Source organism: Alosa sapidissima, chromosome 7, assembly GCF_018492685.1.
Source record: "Alosa sapidissima isolate fAloSap1 chromosome 7, fAloSap1.pri, whole genome shotgun sequence".
NCBI classification, from domain to species: Eukaryota; Metazoa; Chordata; class Actinopteri; order Clupeiformes; family Clupeidae; genus Alosa; species Alosa sapidissima.
The window spans coordinates 522019-546421 of NC_055963.1; the positions used below are offsets into that span (position 1 = coordinate 522019).

At 42.2% G+C, this 24403-nt stretch overlaps 1 protein-coding gene across 6 annotated transcripts; it reads right to left on the reverse strand.

Moving 5' to 3' along the window:
- LOC121713409 (YTH domain-containing family protein 1-like) lies at positions 1 to 24053 on the reverse strand. 6 transcript variants are annotated; one of them, XM_042097971.1, is made up of 6 exons: positions 23913 to 24053; positions 22760 to 22784; positions 22239 to 22318; positions 12896 to 14581; positions 2608 to 2658; positions 1 to 2369 (listed from the first exon to the last, which is right to left on the reverse strand). In XM_042097971.1, exons 1-6 carry the CDS (start codon positions 24000 to 24002, stop codon positions 2343 to 2345), a joined length of 1959 nt encoding a protein of 652 aa, XP_041953905.1. In that variant the 5' UTR covers positions 24003 to 24053; the 3' UTR covers positions 1 to 2342. The 6 variants fall into 6 exon arrangements, with proteins under 6 accessions (XP_041953905.1, XP_041953906.1, XP_041953904.1 ...); XM_042097972.1 differs by having other exon boundaries at positions 2568 to 2658; positions 12887 to 14581; positions 23913 to 24052; XM_042097970.1 differs by having other exon boundaries at positions 12887 to 14581; positions 23913 to 24051.
- Positions 24054 to 24403: the final 350 nt, after the last annotated feature.

A 24403-nucleotide genomic window follows, 5' to 3' on the forward strand; every position in this document is an offset into this window, starting at 1 on the left:
AAGGGAGAGACGCTTTCTAAATGGATATTATTTATTAAGGCTTCATTTCTTTCTAAAGCAAAAGAAAAAGAAAAACAGCAAAAAGATTATGCCTTACAGACTAGAACCACTAACACAATGCCTTCATTAGTGGTATTACTGAGTCCATAAGATGATATCAATAATAACTTTTATTTTGTCAGTCCTTTGTGTAAATATAATTATATATTCATATATTAGAACCATATTAGTGGCTTTCTATTGCAACACCCTCTTGACACATTTTCACGTGCATGTAAAAAGCCCTTTACTTGAGCAACAGGCATCGCAATCTTGGTCATGCTTTGCACTAAAACAAGATAGCTTACAGGGGCTGAAGTCTGTGGGAATACGGAGATGCTGTGGGGGATTTCAAAGGGAGTGGCTGCTGGACTCAAATCAGAGAAGAAACAGAAGCACGCATGAGAGCAGGCATGTCAGTAGTCACCACCAAACTCGTTCCAAACATTCCTTCAGGCCAGCAGGCAGGTGAACGCAGCAGTGCTGAAGGGCAGGTGTAGGGCAGGTGAATGCAGCGCTCTGCTGAAGGGCAGGTGTAGGGCAGGTGAACGCAGCGCTCTGCTGAAGGGCAGGTGAACGCAGCAATGCACAAGTGCATGTTTCACTTTTTTTTTTTTTAAAAGAACACGTCATTAGAGGAGGAAAGCTACAGTTCTCATACCATGGGAAATAGCGTCAATGGCAACAATGCATCAGACAAATGCATTCTTATGCTTCATCCCTGTTATTTTATATGGTTAAATAGTAAACATTGCCTTAATGGCGCCTGGCGCTTTCATTTCTGTGTGCTGTTGCTTGATGGGTGAAGTAGCGTCTGCACTCAATGAAACCCTCAACACACTGTTTATTGACCTGATGGTGCCTTTTTACAATAGATACCTTGTTTCTTTTTTCCTGTGATCTGTCCAGCCAAAGAAAATCATTGACAAATATCAATCAGAAAAAGTCCTGCGCAACTTATTTGTCTTTCTGTCACTGCTTACCTATTTGGAATTAGCTCAAATCCTAAACACCGTATATAATTAACAGTACAAGGAACTAGCAGCATTTTCCATCCAGAAAAAAAAAAACCCTCAACCCTCCCACTGACTCATCCTTGCTCAAATTAGGTGTCAGTTACATTGATTTGTAGGTTACAAGTAAGGCTTTCACCATTGCTAAAAGCAGCTACATTAGAGCCAAGCATTACAAAAGGACAAACGGGCAATATATAGCACAGAGATGGCATGAACAGGAGCAGGGGTAACCGAGGAAACAGAACAGCGAGGATTTAGAATCAACAGTGAAGATGTGAACACAGGCATTCAACATGGCAAAGTCATCACAGAGTTTTCTAACAATAAAATCTCATTTGTTTATGTCTGTGTATGCTACATACTTTCCAACTACAGTACACACTTATTTTTTTCCCCAAGACACTTGCTCCTTTTACACTGCTGAACACGCACACACACACGCACGCGCACACACACACACACACACACACAAACAGGTGGATAAACACAAGTGTAAAACATCAGGATTAGAACAAGCCTTCCCATGCCAACACAACAGTCTTCTGAGCCTCTTAATAGTCCGAAAGTCGGAGAACTCTCCCTCAGTTTCCCTGATTGCTCCCGTTCTGTCACTTTCTTTCTTTTTTACCAAGAGTCATTGCAAAGTACAGAAGAAAAAAAATCCTTAAGGCTCAGAGTAAATAAATACACAGTCATATTTTCTTTATCAACGGAAAATAAAAACAAATGAGTTGAAATCAGAGATGTGGATCTCTTCCTGTTCTGTGACGGTGATGAGAGTGAGTGAGGACCCTGAGTCCCTGTTGGCACACACAGCTCAACACTGGCCTCTAGTGGCCAAGGAGGAGCAGTACAATTCAGTTCCGTGATTTAACAAGGGGGGAAAAGATTACATGTCAGATTCTCTTCATTGGTGCTGTTAAACCCTGATTGGCTAAGAGGGAGCTGTTAAACCCTGATTAGCTAAGAGGGAGCTGTTAAACCCTGATTGGCTAAGAGTGAGAGAGGAAGGCAGCAAGAGGGTGGGATCTGAACAGGAGAGAAATCAAATATAACAAACGAAGAAAAGAGAAGTGGTGTGATTACGTGACACACAAACTCAGCTCGTTAGATCCCTGCACAAGAGGAGGTACCTGGAGCAAAAAAGCTGGAGTCACAATGTTGGCTGAAATTCTCCAAGATTAAATAAGGAAAAAAATAATTTGATTTCAATTTTCATTCTTCTGTGTTCCTTTTGAAAGAAATGCCAGTCCTCAATATAACTGTTGAAGCTGGGGAGACAGTCTTCTATTGTTTATTTCTATTTTGGCGCTCCTGAAGACAAACAGAAAGCAGAGCACTTCTTAGGACAACAGGCCAGCATAACCACGCATGTAATCTTCTGTAAACAGAAGCTTTACCTGATCCAATCAGATTCAGTGAGGATCATTACCTGATCCAAACAGATTCAGCGAGGATCATTACATCATTACCTGATCCAATCAGATTCAGCGAGGACCATTACATCATTACCTGATCCAATCAGATTCAGCGAGGTTCATTACATCATTACCTGATCCAATCGAGACCGGTTCTGGATGGGTGCAGGCTCTGGTTGAAAGTTCTGATGAAATAAAATGGAGAGATGAAGGTCACATGTCCACTAACCTATTAGCTACATACCATTATAACACCATCAATTACATACCATTACATAGCTATACACCATGTCAATTACATACCATTACATAGCTATACACCATGTCAATTACATACCATTACATAGCTATATACCATGTTAACTTTCGTTGGCCTTTTCGAATGTCTTACTTTCACGTCATTCACTTAAACTTTCCTACTTGCTAGATTTGACCAATCTTCCATAGCCTACGTGCACAAGTAGTTTGAGTAGAACTACTGATCTTCATTATCTCCCTGCTTGTTGACATCTTATCATGTATGGTATTATTTGATCCCCAAACGTTTGATTCTTTTTAATGTTGTCATCAGTTAACTTCATTCAACTGCGCTTGTATGTAGGCGCTGCCATTCAGTTGTGGACGTTCGTAAATTGCGTTTATGGGCGGAGAAAGGCAGAGAAAGGAGCAGTTTACACTAAGGATTGAACGATTGATAAACACGGCGGAAACTTGGGTCTGACAGCGTTCGCAATCTGCGGTTTGTCCATGACGCTGATAACGCTACGTTTGCAAATGTACATACATCTTGCCCTGAGTGCCAAAAATGCAATATTGCGTTTTTACTACGCAAATAGACACTCTAATGCGTCCTACATACTCGACGTTCCCGACCAGTAGCGCGACAATGTGACGTCAAAATTACGTAGATCTCTCTGGCGCACCAGGATTTTGGCCTGGTACTTTATTTTTTATACTATAAAAAAATAGTATAAAACTTTATTTTCACCACTTTATTTTTTTCAGCTAAGCGCGACAAACTGGAAAACGGAAGATGGACTAGTTCGAGGGGAAGCGAGAGTTGCAGTTCGGAGGACCGCTTTCTTACAGGAAATTACACAAATTCAGCCAGCTGCTAGCTAGCTTCCATCGGGATGACTAAAGTATCTATCTATATATCCATCTATCAGCTGCTAGCTAGCTAGCCAGCTTCCATCGGGATGACTAAAGTATCTATCTATATATCCATCTCTCTATGTATCTATCTATCTGCTTGGAAACTAGATGGTAATGATGATGGTAGTTGTGAATAGCAGCAACCAAAGTCTGAAGTACCATCACAGAGGCTAGCTAGTGTTTTTTACTGCCATTGACGCCAATGCTTCTGACAGCTTCTTCTACTGTGTAACGTAGGTAGCAATAGCCTTTTCACAACAGCGACACCTCTGTTCAGGAGAACATTGCAACTAGTGTCGCGACCACCACGCGCAAGTATAAATGGTTACAACGCTCTCTTGACGTCACATTGTCGCGTTACAGGTTGGGAATGGCGAGTATGTAGAAGCATTAACACACTTTGTGTGTGATTTTGGGAACTCAATCATGAACAGAACTGAAACAGATGACGATCGAAAACTCATGAAAACGCACAATCTGGACATTTTATCTGGACATTTTATCATAACTTGGCTGGTTGCCGCTTTGGGTCGAATCAGTGACGCATGCACATCAGGTCAAAACCAGGCCATTTATTTTCATGGGTTTATCACTAGGTGGCAGTCTCGCCAGGTCTCGTTAGGGCACCACACGCCAGGTCAAAAACATTAGAAAGAGTAGGCCTAACTGATCACCATGCTGAGGAGGGTCAAAGACGTGACGAGCCTTTTTTGGGGTCCGGATACATTAAATTAACAAAAAAGATCATTAAATACATAAATAGCATATAAAGTGAAACTTCTATATCTACTTTATTATTTCACTAAGATGTAATGAAAATAAAGTGCAAAAATGTATATGAAATAATGTCACAAAGTGCAAAATGGTCATTCAGTGTAATGGTCCGGATTTCAATTTGACTTTTATATCTTTAAATAATATAAAAAATAACATACAAAATTACATTTGAATTACCTTGGCACATTGAGTGTTGGGATTGATATACTAAAAGGACATTGAGTTATTGCTATGTTTTGATCTTGAAATCATTAGGGGACTTTTGTCCCAAATAGTCAGTTCATTAGTGGTCATTCAGTGTAATGACATCAAAAAGCCATATTAAAATCATATCAGAAACTGATTGTCATGTGACAATCTGTGACATCATCAAAGGACTCCTGGAGACCCCTGAGGTGACACAGTAAGGTGAGTTTAGCTCTCTTATATATTTGATATTTTCACCTTTTCATGTTGTGGTAACTTGATAAACAAATCCACATGTCTCTCAGTGTAATGCCAGGAAACACTTTTATTGTTAGATATTCATCTAAACAAGTGTATTTAGTAAATAACTGTTATAAACTTTGTAGATCAAGGTCATTGTTTGATATAGGTGGCTAACTGTTTGCCTGTCAAATATAATTAATTATTAAAATGTCATTCAGTGTAATGGCTATGTCATTCAGTGTAAAGCAGTGGCATTAATATAATGAGTAATAATAATGTAGTGAGACAGTAATAATAATGTAGTAATACAGTAATTATAATGTAGTAATGCATTAATAATCATATTTGTAATAAAATATATGATTATCATTATTATTGCTATTATTATTATTATAATGCACATTTAATGATTAAGTTAATGTAACATATTACTCTAACAGTATCTGTAATTTACATTTTAATAAACAATGTGTTTAAAATAATTAATAATGAAATGTTTTTAAACTTTAAAATCACTTTTTATTGATTTTTCTAGATGCCTTCCAAGCATGTGAAGAAGGGAGGCGACATACAGAAGCCAGAGGACCTCATTGCTCAGCGAGAGACTCTGGCAACGAGTAATGATGCACGTAACTTTTGCCCCCTGCATCGCGGGGGACCAATCATATTTGTGTATCTGATATAGGCGGGCCAGAGGCGAGCTAAACAGATGACGGACATAGTGTTATCCAATTGCGGTCGAAGTCCGGAATCAGTCAGTTAACATTGATCGTATAGTGTTATCCAATTGCGTGCAGTGAGATTTTCAAATGCGTGCTTGGTGCCGCCCCTCGAGTTGGGCCATTATGTTATTCGTGGCCAGACCCTTAATCTTTCAGATTGGTCCTCCAGGCTAGCAGGTAGTTGCAGGGGAGGTAGAAGTCAACTGCATGCACCAGAGTGCTCAGTGTTTCCCATACATTGACTAATCTGTGGCGGGGCGCACCAGGCAGTCGCACCAGGGCCCGTGACCTCCCGGGGCCCGTCGCTACCCCCGCAATGCAATTGCTGGAAAATTCTATACAGGTCCTTTCTGACTACCGGCGTGCCTTTGACCAGGCCAAGGCTACAGCGCAGACGCTCGTAAAATAAATGGGGGTTCAGAGTACATTTGAAAATGTTAGCGCACAGAGAGTGAAGCGTCACTTTGACGAACTATCGGAAGATGAGCGCTTAACCGATGCAGAGAGATACTTCAAAGTGCAGGTATTTAATGCAACTCTGGACATCATAATCAGTCAGCTCTCCCAAAGATTTGCAAGAATGCAGGAAACTTGTCATGTGTTTGAGTCTTTACGTCCTATGACCCTTCAACTTGCAGGTGATGATGAACTGCTTGAAAAGGCGAGACGTTTGTCAGACCATTATAGCAGGGACATCGACATTCTCAACACAACTCCTCTCATTCAGGTCTTGCTTTAAAGCAGAGATTTCACAGAAGTCATCTATTTTTCAACTTGCCAAAATGCTGGTGGTAGATTATGACAGTGTAACATCCACATTCGGGGAAGTGTGTACTGCTCTCATGTTGTTTCTGACATTGCCTGTGACTGTGGCAACAGCTGAGCGATCTTTTTCCAAACTCAAACTTATTAAGACCTACCTAAGGAGCAGCATGGGGCAGGAGAGGCTCCGTGGGTTAGCTATCCTGTCCATTGAAAATACGAGAGCCAGAGCATTAAATATTGGGAACATCGTTAACGATTTTGCACAACGAAAGGGTTGTAAGATGGCCTTCTTCTAATGGCCTAATTCACACATTTTGGGGATTGTATGCATACGAATGATTTTATTTGATTTTTTGCACGGTTAAATAAGTTAGGCTACATTAAGTTTTGTTTCTGCGCAGTGCGAGTTTATAAGCAAGCAACGCTTGCAGTTTCAGCAGAGGGTTGAAGAAGCGCATTGAGCGCATTGAGTGTTCCCATAATTCCATGCGAGTTGATGTTATTGCAGTAATATTAGATTACCATGGCCTGCAGGCTGTTAATAAAATTATTTTTAATGTTTTCACATGTAATGAATCCTATGTAGTCGTGTGTTTTTTATTTGAAATTGTAATATGTAACTACTAAACTACTTTGGTGCCTCAGGCCCTTTGTATAAACAATTGAAGTCACCCTTAATGTGTATTGCATGTATCAGAGCTAATTCATCCTGGGCCAAAGTATGTTGGTATGGGCCCGCACAGTGCTCTCGCACCTGGGCCACCATTGGTTTGTTACGCCACTGACTCATTTTATTGACTCTGACACTGAATGTTTGCAAAATCCCGATGTAAATGGAAAAGTGTTTTCCAAAATTCAAAAGTGCTTGTCCCAAGGAGAAGTACGAACCTTTATTTTAACTTAGAAAACGTTAGGAATTGCATCCACACATCAGCAGTGACAGGCACTCAATTAGACCTATACACCCCCCCCTCGCTGTCTAAGTCAGCTACCGCCACAAATTGAATCCAATTCTGTGGGAAACACTGGTGCTGCTGGTAAAAACGCATTTGTCTGGTCAGACATAGCAGACAAAGTGTTCTATTTCAAAGAGGACATCAAGGCTGTTGTGTCTAAGCCAGAGCCCCTTACAATGAGGCAGTCCAAGCTTAGCCATGGAGACTGGGAGACGTTTTTGGAATAATTAAAGAATGTTTATTTAATGTTCATCTCATTTTAAATGTTCCTTTATTTGTTAAGTTTTAAATGTTCAATAAAAAAATGATTATTCTTTGACAATATCTTCTGCTGCATCATTTACTTAGGATTGTGTCTAGTTTAGTCTAATGATATTACAACAATAGTTGTGCTAATAGTGGTTTTCTACTATTTTTGGTTCAGAAAATATTTGAATTACATAATATACACTACAATGTCCAGAAAGAACAAAAAGTTCTGAGTTCTTGAATACTTTCATTTTTTGGAGGCTTGAAAACCCAGTTTTGTCTTTGACCCAGGAGGGAGTTCCATCTCCACCACGGGCCGGGCTGAACAGAGTGGGTGATCGGCCGAGTCTCGCTTGCAAGAGGGCACGTCCTTGCCAGAGTGGGTGATGGGCCGAGTCGCGTTTGCAAGAGGGCACGTGCTTGCCAGAGTGACGAATATGTCGGTGATAGCGACACAGACGTTACCGAACGAGAGGAGGAGGAATGATGGAGCCCGACAGCAGAAAGGTGATTTTGTGAACAGAAAAACTATATCCATCTTACACAAGTCCTTTGACCAAAATGTAAGTGTCAAGAGTGACAGGCTAAAACAGCGCATATTTCATAAGACGCTATATCTCCATTTCTAGAAAAAAACAGGGATTTTGATGAAAACTAGCCACTGTTTAGCTTGGGATTTCTCAGGAACAGAGGTATGTAGAAATAAACGGTCTGTACCCACTGAGAGCTTAAAGTCTCACCTTTCAAATAAGCCATAGTATGTGTCCATAGCTATAACATAGATCATTGTTCATTCTAGATTGCTAGCACTCTGAGCCAAAGCTTCCGAAAACAGCGCGGCATTCAGCGTGTTAAGAGATCAAGGACAGGGCAAATTAAACTGAAACGATGGAGAAGTTTAACAAGCTCTAACATTAGCGAGTTGTATTTGTGTGTAATATAGGCCCGCATTCAGGTGAGTTGTATTTGTGTGTAGCTAGTGATTGCCCGATACCGATACTGGCAATCGGGGATCGGGCCGATACTGGGCCCATATACTCGTACTCATAAAAATTCCCTGATATCACCCACCGATACTTAGTTTCCCCTAAATTATTGTAGCCTCTACACTTTCATGAAGCCTACTCGCGACGCGTAGCAGCTATTTCAGTCTTGCACTTGAAGAACATACAACAAGCTAGATTCATGTATCTGCGTTGAATGCAGCTAATACCCTCGCACATATGGTTTTCTGTTTTAACTATAGCGCACCTAAACTATGCGTGAGTGTAGCCTAGTTGTTGTTGTGCGTCGCTGGTGTAGTGTAGCCAACAATCTCTGTTGTAGCTCTGTACTTAGCACTAGTTGGGAATAAGTTGCCTAGCATACAAAACAAACTAAGTGGGATTTCCGTTTCAGTAGATAAATGTGATTTGTTTGCAATGTGTTTTGTTATCACACATTTTGGTCATTTATACTGAGAAATGTTACCTTCCCTGCCTGTATTTCAGTCAAGATCACCACGTTAGTCGGATCATTTATAATTATATGCTACAAGACCAAAGTCAGCGGCCCACCACAATATCAACACTGACCACCACACAATTTTCTATGTTGTACTACTTAAATTGGATGAAATCCTTTCATTGTAGAGCTATGTGCACCTTTGCACAGCCTCTCCTTGAGTCTCTGTCCCTCAACACACCTGCATGCATGTTTAAAGAAAACATTACAAATCCTGCAAGGATTGTTGTTGGCATAGAAGACGACTGGCTAAATCGTGATTAAATCCGTTAGCATCATAACCACGTCACCTACTGTACCACTACAAATAGAATTCAATTCTGTGGGAAACACTGATGAGCAACAGGCAGATGCAAGACATGTGTGAAAAATCACCACTTTTTTAATGGCCAATAGTTTAGACAATGCATAAGTCTCGTTCACTAACTCTGTTTTGGCAGCAATCAGTAGACGGCAGAAGCATCTTCTCTCTTTCCCTCTATTGCTAGGTGGCCGCTCGCTCTAAATTCTTAAAAGGAGCCACACCAATTTTACAAAGGTCTCTAGAACTAACAGTAGGGTCACATAGGATCATGTTTTGTTGCCCTGTCAGATTTTACTGAGACAGACAGTGCAAAATAATCTAGTTAATAATGTCTTTAATTAAGATATGGACACAGTGCCAGTGTGGAGGCTTGTTTTAGACAGAATAGTGTTGCACGGTGCACCGATACTACAAAAGTATCGCAATACCCTGAAATTAAAAATGTCACGATACCTAATTTTATTAGTATCGATACTTTTGAGAATGACCGTGTTCTTTTGAAGTAATATGCGTGTGCCTCCTCCCCTAACCTGTGGCTGTGCGTCTTTTCTCCTCACACACACGTAAGCGCAGCTGTCGTGCTATAAACAGCGAGAGATGGCTGCTAGTTCAAGTGATGCTATGGTAACACATAATAATAGGCTAATATCAAGTTTGCTCACTTGCATCTCTGAAGTTTGTGTTGCTAACCTACCTAAGCTGTGGGATTTTGGTCATTTAGGCCTACTATTTGGGTTCAATGTAATTTAGAAATAGGCTAAGCAACCATGGCAAACTTTTACATCTGAAGAGAGATCCTTGCTAACTATCCCGCTAGCTCAGGTCACGGTTGACAATAGTGCTCGCTAAAATCATTATACAAAACATAATTAATTGCATCCACATATCCTTATGCGCAACTTTTATTCACTAGACTAAAACCGTGAGACAAGGTCAATTACTCTCACGTATCTCTTTAAGTGACAGGCACTCAATTACACCTACACATCACCAATGTGCACTCAATTAAACGTAATTATAGTTCGCCTTAAACTTTTAATTTGCGTATTTATTTAATTTGTATTATTTCTTTCCCAAGCTCATAAAATAAATTTGGGTCGCACATAAATTGACAGGGTCAGTCGGAAAATTTTGTTTTATGCCTTGCACTATAGTCACTGTAGACCGTTCCTAAAACAGTTATAAAAAAACACTGTATCACCAGGGATTTATAAGGTAAGGGTTGCCATTACCCGATTAATAACAATAATAATAATAATCAGGGTTCGTACACCTATTCCAAGATCAAATTCAAGCACTTTTCAAGCGCTTTCAAGGTCAATTTTCAAGCTTTTCCAGCACTTTACAGTGGTGGCAAATGACATATTATACGAATATGGGTGGTTGACATGACATGCCTTTTTTTTGGTCCAATGTGTCAAAGATAGGTAAATTATTAAAAAATATATATAAAAAACTATGGCGATATTGTTCAGAAAATGCTGTTTTATATGAACATACAGAGCATTCCTGGGATTAATCTTCCATTTTTTCACAATTTTCAGCCAAACCAGAAAAAGCTCATATGGCGTGACTGTCCCAGTCACATTTCACAAATTTTGATTTTGAATAAAAACAAGAAAATAAATTCATTTTCTGTTTATTCAATCATATATTGATAACCCAGATGCCTACTTGTGAGTCTGCTTGACTAAAAGTTCAGGCATAATATTGTGAAGCCACTCTTAACTAAAACACTTTGTCCCAGAAATGGATATATGGTGTGACGCCATATTACTTTTTTTAAACGGGCAATTGTTTGGAGACCTTTGGGGAGTAGGGGTCCTCCTTCTTTCAGGAGGAAGAACAACACCTCAGAAGGACACTGAAAGTTACACGGTGAGTTGTCTCTCTTCAAAAAATCAAGTATATCCGGCACTCCTGCTTCAGTTCCCTTTTGCATTGTCTTTTGGTGTGATGCATTTTACGCAAAAATGCCCAAATAAAGTTACTTTTCAGTCAATATTACCTTTAAAGGAGAATTCCGGTGTGATATTGACCTAAAGTGTATTGAAACATGATACCGAGTGTGAACGTATGTCTCATAGCCCATCTCGGCTTGTCCCCTGCACTCCAAAATCTGGCGCTAGTTAGCCGATGCAAGCTCATAGCTCTACATGCATTTCATTTGTGTGTAGGGCCAGACTGTCCTGAATCTGGCAATATAATTGCCATGTTGGAGGGATACTCTGGGGCTGAGTAATTTACAGAAATATGTGGTGTGTGATTTACGGAAATAAATAGCATTTTTTATTTAGTGATGAAAAATGACCTTTCTGCGCTCCATATCTGTGACACGAACTGATCTGACCTGACTTGACCCGAGTTTGCGTGTTAGCCTGCGTGTGTATGCACTCATAATGATTCTCAACTTTATACTGCATTGCCATAAACAAAGTAAAGGCAAAAAAGGTGTTTCTTTGTTGAACAAATTGGAACGCAATGTGAGCCTTGAATTGGATGCCATGCAGGAATTTGCTAGGATCTCAAAACCGGATTATGAACATGCTTTGCCATAGAGAAACACACTATAGCGTTGGATTATAAACATGCTTTGCCACAAAAACAGACAAAAACGTGGGGTAAGTCCAGCTATATGAAGTTATTATTTTGCTGTCACTTCGTCTGTTTTATAACCGAGAAGGATGTACTTGGTATCAAATGATAGCTCTGCGTCTCCTTTTTCATCTGACATGCGTGGCATATCTATCCGATCACGGGTCCGCGAGTAATTCAAACGAGAGTAATGGGAGTGCAGCGTTGGTTTGTGTACATGACGTTATTATTTTGCAGTCATTTCGTCTGTTTTTATAAGCCAGCAAGCGAAATGATGGTTCCTGAAGCTCCTGAAGTAAATGCTGTTATCCTAACCAACGAAACATTTAGCGCAGCTTTGAAATCTTAAGTGAAAATCTAAATTAGGCTTTTATGGTCTGGGTCCGGATAGGATCGCGTCACGGTCCGGACTCGGACCACGGTCCGCCATTTGGTGATGGCTGCCATAAAGTTTCGTCTCCTCTTCAACCTAACTTTCTCCTTGTCATCCAATGATTGGAGCTAAGTAGCCTATTCAATATGTTAGCTTTAATGGCGACCTAGCTAGCAATGCATCTGTATAACCCTACATGATGTCTGTTCAGCAGTTCGAAATAGCTGTTTTCTAACCAACGCTCATTAAAACGCATTTTCAAGCACTTTATCCGAAATGTAAGCACTTTTCAAACCTTGAAAACACAACATTATAATTCAAGCATTTTCAAGGATTTCAAGCACCTGTACAGACCCTGAATAATACATTTAATTTAATAAGTTCTTCAAAAGCGATAGTAGCTTTCTCCATAAAGTATGTCAGCATGCTGAATGACCAGCTACAGGAGAAGGGGATTAGAGGGGCATGAAGACCAGCTACAGGAGAAGGGGATTAGAGGGGCAGGAAGACCAGCTACAGGAGATTAGAGGGACATGATATGAAGACCAGCTACAGGGGATTAGAGGGGATTTGAGGGCCCCTTACCTTGCGCACCTCTTCCTCCTCCTCCTGCCTTTTCTCATAGTGGGAGAAGTCGTCGAAGATGGAGGTGGTGTGTTTGTAGGTGGCGATGATCTTGAGGACCTGCTTGGCCTTCTCCAGGGGTACCTCCTGGGTGTCCCGCGAGTTGGTCACCGGCTTGTTGTCGTTATTCTCCAGGCGAATGTGACGCAGCTGGCTGTTGGGCACGTCTTTGATGAAGAGCCAGTCCACGTCAAACTTGCCCTTCCACTTGTCCTGCGCCCAGACGCCCGCACTGGTGCTGTAGTCCACCGGCGAGCGCATCTCGGCCACTCCGCAGAAATGCCCGCTGCCGTTGACGCTGTAGAGCAGGTAGACGGGGCCCTTGCCGGTGGCGGAGCGGAACGCAGCGTCCAGCCGCTTGTTGCCGTGCTCCGTGCTGCACCAGATGGAGTACTTGATGGAGCGGTGGATGTCGTCCTCTGAGTAGCTCTTGATGATGAAGACGCGGCCGCCGCGCAGGTTCCAGTCGAAGTCCTTGGGGTTGTAGCTGTGGGTGGAGCGCAGCTTCTCCAGCACGGGGTGCGGGTCCCCCGCCGCCCCCCCGAAGGCACCCGCCACGCCGAGCACGCCAGCCACCGTAACCCTGGTTACGCCCAAGGGGAGCGACCCGCCGTCCAGCACGCCCGGCCCGCCGCCACAGCTCTGGCCGTAACCAGGGTTACGGTTGCGTGGAGCGACCCAGCGTGTCTGGGCCAGCGGCGGCTGGCTGTGGTTCTGGTAATGCTGCGGAGCAGCCTGCAGGGGCGGCTGGTGAGGGCCGGAGGGCGAGGCGGGCATGGCCAGGGACTGGGGCGGCTGGAGGGGGGGCGGTGGCAGGGGGAGGGGCTGGGAGTTGGGGAGGGGCTGGGAGGACTGCTGCTCTGGGTGCTGGTGGGGGTGGGAGTGTGGGTGGGGGTGCTGATGCTGATGCTGGAGCTCGTGGGGAGGGGAGGCCACTTTGGACACGGGCCCCTTGTTGTCCCAGGTGCCGATGTCCATGTTGTGTTTGATAGGTGGCGGTGGCAGGGCGGCGCCCAGGGTGACCACGCCCCCTTTACTCTTGAGCTTCAGCTGCGGCGGCTTGGCCGGCTTGCTGGCGATGGCGGCCCAGGACGTGGGTTTGGACAGGGCCATGCCGATGGGTGTGCCGTTGCCCGTGGCGATGGAAGGCCCACCACCAATCACGGAGCCCACCGCCTTGACCCCTGACCCCGGGCCGTCACCAGCGCCGATCTTCAGCCCCACCATGCCCTGCTCCAGACTGTTCATGCCCGGCGCCTTGCTGAGCGTGTCGCTGTGGAAGCCGCTCTGGCCGTCCGGCACCAGGGTGCCCCCCAAGGAGCTCGGCGGGTAGCTGTAGCTGCCCCCGTAGCCCGAGCTCTGCGTCTGGCCGCCCTGGGACCCGCTGGTGCCCCAGGCGGAGAAGGCCGGGTTCTCGGGGAAGAAGCTGAAACGGGGGGGGTAGATGCTGCTGCCCAGCCCCCCCGGCTGGCCGAACACCGTGTCGTGCATGAAGTGGTGGTCACCATTGCTCAACGGTCCGTAGGGGGTCAGGTAAGGAATCGGGGGGTCTCCCCCCGTAGACCACGGCGCCTCGCTGAGGGGGTACGGGAACCCGATGGACGGGGCGTAGTAGCTGGAGAGGTAGGGGTCACTCATGGACTGGTAGCTGTTGCTCTGCACACACACACACACACACACACACACACACAGATCATGGACTGGTAGCTGTTGCTCTGCACACACACACACACACACACACACACACACACACAGATCATGGACTGGTAGCTGTTGCTCTGCACACACACACACACACACACACACACACACACACACACACAGATCATGGACTGGTAGCTGTTGCTCTGCACACACACACACACACACACACAGATCATGGACTGGTAGCTGTTGCTCTGCACACACACACACACACACACACACAGATCATGGACTGGTAGCTGTTGCTCTGCACGCACACACACACACACACACACACACACACACACAGATCATGGACTGGTAGCTGTTGCTCTGCACACACACACACACACACACACACACACAGATCATGGACTGGTAGCTGTTGCTCTGCACACACACACACAGATCATGGACTGGTAGTTGTTGCTCTGCACACACACACAGATCATGGACTGGTAGCTGTTGCTCTGCACACACACACACACACACAGATCATGGACTGGTAGCTGTTGCTCTGCACACACACACACACACACACACACAGATCATGGACTGGTAGCTGTTGCTCTGCACACACACACACACACACACACACACACACACAGATCATGGACTGGTAGCTGTTGCTCTGCACACACACACACACACACACACACACACACAGACAGATCATGGACTGGTAGCTGTTGCTCTGCACACACACACACACACACACACACAGATCATGGACTGGTAGCTGTTGCTCTGCACACACTAGAGCCCGACCGATAAAAGATTTAGAAGGCCGATACCGATACAAATATTTGTTGATTTAAAAATCCGATATTCCGATATATCGGCCGATATACATTTTTTTTCAGAAACGCGCAACAAAACATTAACAGATTTCCCTAACATTAGTTATTTATGAGTATTGACTAAAATAATATGATAATGCATTTTAAAAACATTTTTTTTTTAAATAATATTGTCACAGTGGAACAGAGGAACATCGAAATATATTAAAGTTCTGATAAATAAAATGTATAAAAATAGAAACTTAAGATATGAAACAAAAACACAATAACAACAACAACCAAATCAAAGTTACCAGTATTAAAAGACTTGGTAAGCTTCATAAATATAACTTGAACTAAGACTTAATAATTACAAAAAATAATGATGACATTATAACTATCATCATCATTTGTATTATCATTAAACAAGATAAAGGTCACTCCTAAATGTTTGAGTGTGCGTGTGTAATAATTAGTCCCTATGCCTTATAAGCTTAACCTGGCAATAGCCAGATGAATTTCGCTCCGCCTAGCTCCACTCATCCATCTGGAACCGATCCATTGAAGTGTTGCTTCAGAAGGCTGGGCCTAATCAAAAAATGCTTGCATATGATTGAATAAGCCACTTGTCCGTCATCTATTGACGTGCTACTTCAACCACTCACATCGAAGCCAACCCGTGACGCTAATAACAGACTCACAGTCGCTTCTACGCTATGTCACATCTATGAAACTCCCGCCCTGCGTCCTGATTGGCTAAACCATAAAGTTGGTTGGAGAAATCACTCTCAATGGAAGAGGTCCCAGATGGATGTGAGTGAAGCTAGGCGGAGCTAAGCGGAACAACATTCATCTGGCTAGGGTCAGGTTATTATAAGCTACCTTATAATTACAATGTCAGCTTGCTTATCCCTTTACTTGCACTTTTAAAATGATTTCCATCAAGCTACATCAAACCATTTTCAATCATCAGTTGCTGCCTGCCTTCTAAAACCTACTATTTATCTAATAATCTAAATCCATTATGTAACTCGTTAATGCTGCGGCTGAACGACAGTCTGAAACGCACACTTGGCATCATTGGATTTCAAACACGTGTAAAAGAAAAGCTAACTTTTATGCACAAGCTACGTTTTGCACAAGCTACGTTTGATACTTTTTCTCTATGTCTAAATGTTCACTCCTCGCACGTCTAACTTACATTTTACAATGCAGGGACTGTAACTACAGATATACTAGTTATAAATACAGTAATCATTACTTTATTTAGACAGAATAAGTTCGTTGTGGTTTCCAAGCTCATTAATGTTAACGTTAGCGGTCTTCCACTGATATTCATGACATTAGCTAGCTTTGTGGTTAGCTAGTCTATGATGAGCCATAATTCAGCAATGGATAACGTCATACTGCAAATTGTAAAACATACGCTTACAAAATAACAGGCCGGGGAGAGATGATACGTCTCACTGCTATAACTGTCACGCTATTAAAGAAATACATCTTCAGTCACATTGTCAAAAGTTAAAAGGACAGACAATCAACTACACTGTAACAACGTAACGTAAACTAGCTAATTCCGCTTCACTCTCGGCTTATTTAACAGCAGCAAAACTGGACATTGTTTTCACGAATTTTGTCATGCTTATTTGAGTTAAGAGAACTGATGGGGATGTTCTTTTAATTGTTATTCAAGCAATGTATGTCTCGTGACCAAATCACCATGAACCCACTTAACTGATGATCTCACTCGCGGATAACTGGTTCTCTCTCTACCGGACTCTGGCTGGATCAGCAGGTTGCAGGACAAACTATACAACGCCAACACTCATGACATGGTTAAAGGGTGTTTCGTCCGTTTTTATTTTATTTTAAAAATATTCATTTATCGGCCATTATAAATGCTGATACCGATAGATTGGAAAATGCCTAATATCGGCCGATAAATCGGTCGGGCTCTAGCACACACACAGATCATGGACTGGTAGCTGTTGCTCTGCACACACACACACACACACACACACAGATCATGGACTGGTAGCTGTTGCTCTGCACATACACACACACACAGATCATGGACTGGTAGCTTTTGCTCTGCACACACACACACACAGATCATGGACTGGTAGCTGTTGTTCTGCACACACACACAGATCATGGCTGGTAGCTGTTGCTCTGCACACACACACACAGATCATGGACTGGTAGCTGTTGTTCTGCACACACACACACACACACACACACAGATCATGGACTGGTAGCTGTTGCTCTGCACACACACACACACACACACAGATCATGGACTGGTAGCTGTTGCTCTGCACACAGACACACACAGATAAAACACATGCATCAGGCCTAATAGCTTCTTGCCACAGCCAGTCGCATGACACTCAGCTTGGCTTGAAGGCGGGAGCAGCAGAGAGAACAACAGCCTCGCCTACGCAGACACCTCGCAGGGGACAACCATAAGATCTGTTACACAATTCACTAAGGCCCTTCTGTTCCCAAATCAGTTCCTCCACTTTGCGATCTGTTCGCCCTTTATGTAAAAATCACAGTGAAGCTGTTCTGTCCACAGTATCCAGACAAAAAGTCTCCACTTGATAACTCCCATCACTGCTGCTTGCCACAGACAAATCCACTATGTTCCAGGGTATGCTTGGGGTGAACAGTATCGAAAGACAAAAGGTCATATGGATGGAACCTCGGTGTCCTCAATCAACCCTCGTGTTAATGGTTTTTAACTGTCAACTGGACCTTAAACAAATTAAATGAGAACACATCGCCTAGACACGCTCTCCACAGCAGAAAACAAACAGGCCTAACTACAGTAACTACTATAACTACATTATAACTAAGGATGAAGGCTGACTTACTAATTAAACTCCCCTAAAAAATAGTAACAGGATAAAATCAACATATTTACACACTTAACACCCAGCAAGCATGTGACAGAGGGAAAAAAAGATATCGGTCACATGACAACACATCTACACAACCTAATGTACAGACAAAATGGTTCCTAAATAGGAAATAACTTTTGCCAGGACCCGGAATTTCCTGTTACTTTCAACACAATAGGGGAATTCGACTGCATGCAGCTCCGTCTGCAGCTGTCTTAAACGTGACTATTTCTGAGATTCTGATACGTTTCTTAAGCGGACTGCATAACATGATTATTTCTGAGATTCTGATACGTTTTTAACCATGATGTATGCACAATTCCAGTTTGAAATCGTATCAGGATCTCAGAAATAATTGCGTTATGCAGTTCGCTTAAGACGGCTGCAGGTGGCTACATGAAGTCAAATCACAGAGGCAACAAGCAGTCTAGCAGTCCTAGAGGTCAAGCTATTTGAGGATTTGAGGTTGCCATCAAAGTGAGGTCAGTGATGGTCAAATAGAACATCCCACTCTGGCTCTCAGGACAGACACAGCAATGATAACTCATTGATAATAAGAATGAGCATGGTCATCCACACAGAAATAATCATTTGCATGTTTTTTTCTCGACTAACTTCTGCCATAACTACACCCCCACGAATCTGCATTGGAAGTGCACTGATAACTGAGTGCACCACACACTGAACACTCATCACAAACCAGTCTAATTACGACACACACTGAACACTCATCACAAACCAGTCTAATTACGACACACACTGAACACTCATCACAAACCAGTCTAATTACGACACTGAACATACATCACAAACCAGTCTAATTACGACACATACATCACAAACCAGTGTAATTACGACACATACTGAACACTCATCACAAACCAGTCTAATTACGACACTGAACATACATCACAAACCAGTCTAATTACGACACATACATCACAAACCAGTCTAATTACGACACTGAACACTCATCACAAACCAGTCTAATTATGACACATACTGAACACTCATCACAAACCAGTCTAATTACGACACTGAACATACATCACAAACCAGTCTAATTATGACACTGAACACTCATCACAAACCAGTCTAATTACCACACATACATCACAAACCAGTCTAATTACCACACATACATCACAAACCAGTCTAATTATGACACATACTGAACACTCATCACAAACCAGTCTAATTATGACACATACTGAACACTCATCACAAACCAGTCTAATTACGACACATACTGACTAATTACGACACATACTGAACACTCATCACAAACCAGTCTAATTATGACACTGAACATACATCACAAACCAGTCTAATTACGACACATACATCACAAAACAGTCTAATTACGACACTGAACACTAATCTCAAACCAGTCTAATTACGACACTGAACACTCATCACAAACCAGTCTAATTACGACACATACATCACAAACCAGTCTAATTACGACACATACTGAACAAACATCACAACTCTCACTCACCTGAAACGGTCTAATTACGACACAGAACATACATCTGAAATCTCACTCATCTCAACTCTCACTCATCTGAACCGGTCTAATTACGACACATACTGAATATACATCACAACTCTCACTCATCTGAACCGGTCTAATTACGACACATACTGAATATACATCACAACTCTCACTCATCACTCTTCTGATTAACACGAATCATGAATCTGATTAATTACGACAGATACATCACAAATTTCACTCATCTGAACCGGTCTAATTACGACACATACATCACAAACCAGTCTAATTACGACACTGAATATACATCACAAACCAGTCTAATTATGACACTGAACACTCATCACAAACCAGTCTAATTACGACACATACATCACAAACCAGTCTAATTACCACACATACATCACAAACCAGTCTAATTACCACACATACATCACAAACCAGTCTAATTATGACACATACTGAACACTCATCACAAACCAGTCTAATTACGACACATACATCACAAACCAGTCTAATTATGACACTGAACATACATTATAAACCAGTCTAATTATGACACTGAACATACATCACAAACCAGTCTAATTATGACACTGAACACTCATCACAAACCAGTCTAATTACGACACATACTGAACATACATCACAAACCAGTCTAATTACGACACATACTGAACATACATCACAAACCAGTCTAATTACGACACATACATCACAAACCAGTCTAATTATGACACTGAACATACATTACAAAACAGTCTAATTATGACACTGAACATACATTACAAACCAGTCTAATTATGACACTGAACATACATCACAAACCAGTCTAATTATGACACTGAACACTCATCAGAAACCAGTCTAATTATGACACTGAACATACATCACAAACCAGTCTAATTACGACACATACTGAACATACATCACAAACCAGTCTAATTACGACACTGAACACTCATCAGAAACCAGTCTAATTATGACACTGAACATACATCACAAACCAGTCTAATTACGACACATACTGAACACTCATCCCAAACCAGTCTAATTACGACACTGAACACTCATCACAAACCAGTCTAATTACGACACATACTGAACACTCATCACAAACCAGTCTAATTACGACATATACTGACTAATTACGACACATACTGAACACTCATCCCAAACCAGTCTAATTAAGACACTGAACACTCATCACACACCAGTCTAATTACGACACACTCATCACAACTCAGTATAATTACGACACATACATCACAAACCAGTCTAATTACGACACATACTGAACAAACATCACAACTCTCATTCACCTGAAACGGTCTAATTACGACACAGAACATACATCTGAAATTTCACTCATCTCAACCGGTCTAATTACGACACATACTGAATATACATCACAACTCTCACTCATCTGAACCAATCTAATTACGACACTACTGAATATACATCACAACTCTCACTCATCACAACTCTCACTCATCTGATGAGTGAGTTGTCCTCATGCTGAAAACGTGAGCATAGCCTACATGACGTTAATCCCCGAGACAATAAGAAAGCAAAGAAAATATCTTTTTACTAAGGAAAATGACAAAAATAGTAACGCACAGTGACTTAGATTAACTTTAATCTGATTACTGGTTTGTAAATAGTAGCGCATTAGATTACTCGTTACTGAAAAAAGTGGTCAAAATAGACTAGCGTTACTGGCATTACTGCATACATCACAACTTGCACGTCCTGCACCAGGGGCAAAGGCCGATGTCACCTCAAAAAATCTTACAGATCAAATGCAAAAGCATAACCAAAAATCTTCTAATAATCCCTCAACCCTGTAGCAATTCATAATACGCCAATTCAATGACTTCAATTGCATTAAATATTTCCCTGGCAGGCTGCATGTTAAAATCTATGACAATCACTGTTGGCATACTATTGAAACCAAAGGGGTAAAAGAGGAACACCCTTTTCCTATAGGTGTGTGTGTGTGTGTGTGTGTGTTGGGGGGGGTATGCCTCTAGCACCTCTGGATGGTTTATTCCTGCTGATGTCTAACACACAAGCTGCAGTGTATACTGACTTCAATACATGACCTATATGTGCACATCGAATCACAGAATTATCTTAGTATATTAAGTTCATGTCACATCATATATGATATCATTATCAATATTTGTGTGTGATTTGTTTGTGCTTTTCAGGCAATTTGAAGTAGCCTGAAGTAACAGACCAATTTACTTCACAGATTAACACTGGTGCCATAACTGATATCACCAAAACACAATGATTTTCACAGATGGCTTTCACACCGGCACAAATCTAACAATAATGTCTCTTTGTATGATTTTCGGGCAGCAGGAATAATTCTCAAAATCATTTTATAATTAATGATCACCATCAAAACATTGCCGTTATCACACCTGATCTACGGCACTCACCTGAGTGGACTGGCCAGGTAGGTATGGTTCAAAGTCATTGTCATGAACAGTGTCCTTCTGATGGAGAGATCCGTTTTGTACTGCAACAAAGTAACGTTACAGCAGCATTTCATAAACATGTCTGAGCACCAGCACATGAATACAGATATAAAATAGCTCATTTCAGTGGTATGTGCATGTCGCCATGTGATGTTTTGTTCAACTAAACCATCTTGGGTTTTGACATGCAACAACCCATTTCTAAATACCAATATGATACAACACTTTAATGTTTGTCAGTAAGGCCATATAACTGGTGGGGGCATTACTGACTGCTTTGTAGTTAACACACACGTGGTAGACATCCAAATGACAACAAGGTTGGCAAAATACCTCAGCTGACTTTTTAGAAATAACGTTACTGTCATTTCCCAAAAACACAGAACAAACTGTTATTAACACTTCAGTAAGTTACATATGTTCACGATGAAGTCCTGAAAGAATCACGGTATATATTCACATGAGTTGACTTAAGTGTTTACCTTTAGATGCTTGTCCCTTTGGTCTCTGAATTTTGGGTGAAGACATAAAAAACACAGAACGACATTAGCATAACATTGGAAACGTGCATGTTTAGTTCTTTACAGAACCATATTGCCAACCTAACAACTAACATTAAAGTAAACAGATTGTTACTGCTATGCGTTATCCATGACATGTTCATAAACCCCTCTACCGACCAAACATAGCATGCAAGCTTATTAGCAAAATATTGGCTAACATTAACTCGCCAGCTAGCGGTTAATGGCTGCTGCTGAGGACAGCCATTAGCCATAGCATCACCGTAATTTCACGATTGCTCGGCCATACTCGAGAAACAAATATTATAGTCCAGCACGTGCTAATTTTAAGGCAATGTGTTATAACGATCATAATGCCCATGCAGATCAGAAGCTTTGTCATCTGGTCTGATAGCGTTGGCTGTTTAGCCAGCTAACTTTCACCGGTAGTGGGAAACTGACTAGCCGGCTAACAAACCTGTCTGTTACCTGCATAAGAAGGACAACCTTCTTGTCAAATTATCACACTGATGTTGATTTACTTACAATTACATTAACGGTAAACTTAAACTTGTTGTCCTACGGCTTGAACGAGGCCATAAGTCCCACTAGACCGTTAGATGTATCGCTAGCTATCGTTAGCAAACGTCTATCAACTCTTATCACGAACACCCGGGGCTTCATTTGAACTAAGTTAATGCTCCTGTTGGGAGGAAGAAATTACATTTGCCCACCGAAGCAACTCCCTGCCTACCTGAGGGTCAATGCTTGTGGCAGACATAACGTTAATTCATAAGCAAGCCCCTTAACACGAACGGAGCCAGTAAAAGTCTTCCCAGCTCCGTGTTGCGTTCACTGTTTAGCAGCAAAGTGTTTTTCACAAGCGGCACGTAGCTTGCTGGAGCTAGCTGTAAAGCACCTCAACTTTCACAGTTCAAAAGGGCTACTGTGTGTCTTCTCCAGACCGCTATTCAGATCCCAGAATTACACTGCCGCGAACAGATTCTCAAATGTCCACAGTCGAAAGTTCCCGAAATGTTTACAGATTTTTTTAATCTGCAAACGACCACTTTAATTATTTTTCCCTCTCTGTAACCCTCCTTAGTAACGTTAATTGTACAGCCCAAACCACTACCTTCCCCAATGGCTGTTCCATCCGGGATCTGCGCAAGGAGAAACGCGTCACAACCATGGTTTCCCAAAGGCAAAAAACAGAGCCCGTCATTCTCTGGCGAAGACCATGGGAAGACCAAGACAGGCGTAAATGACATATCTAGTGTTTGCCACGAGAGGGCAGCTCTGCACCATAAGTGAAATTATAGCAAGTTATAAAAACACATACCTGAACACTAACACCAGGGACATGTGGATTGGGCTAAGGACAATTACAGACTAAAGAGGAAAGAGCGTCAGAGCAGAGGTGTCTGCTTCTCTTGCAGAGTAGAGGAGCTGAACTCCCTCTATGCCCGCTTTGAGAATGACATCAGGTCAGAGTCTCTGTTAGAGATTCAGTTAGGTTGTGGATTGCCCTAATGTGGGACCAGGGGTTCCCAAACTTTGCCCCCCAAATACCACTAGGTTCTGGCCAAGGACCCCCTTGATGTGTAATTAAACCCATCGACAATA

Bases quoted from the DNA above. Each gene is read 5' to 3' on its own strand.
- LOC121713409 (XM_042097970.1), bottom strand. From the start codon at position 24,002: ATGACGGGCTCTGTTTTTTGCCTTTGGGAAACCATGGTTGTGACGCGT. The intron at 22,785-23,912 runs GTAGTGGTTTGG...CCCAAAATTCAG, and splicing joins TGGAACAGCCATTGGGGAAG to AGACCAAAGGGACAAGCATC. The intron at 14,582-22,238 runs GTGAGTGCCGTA...GTGTGTGTGCAG, and splicing joins TACCTGGCCAGTCCACTCAG to AGCAACAGCTACCAGTCCAT.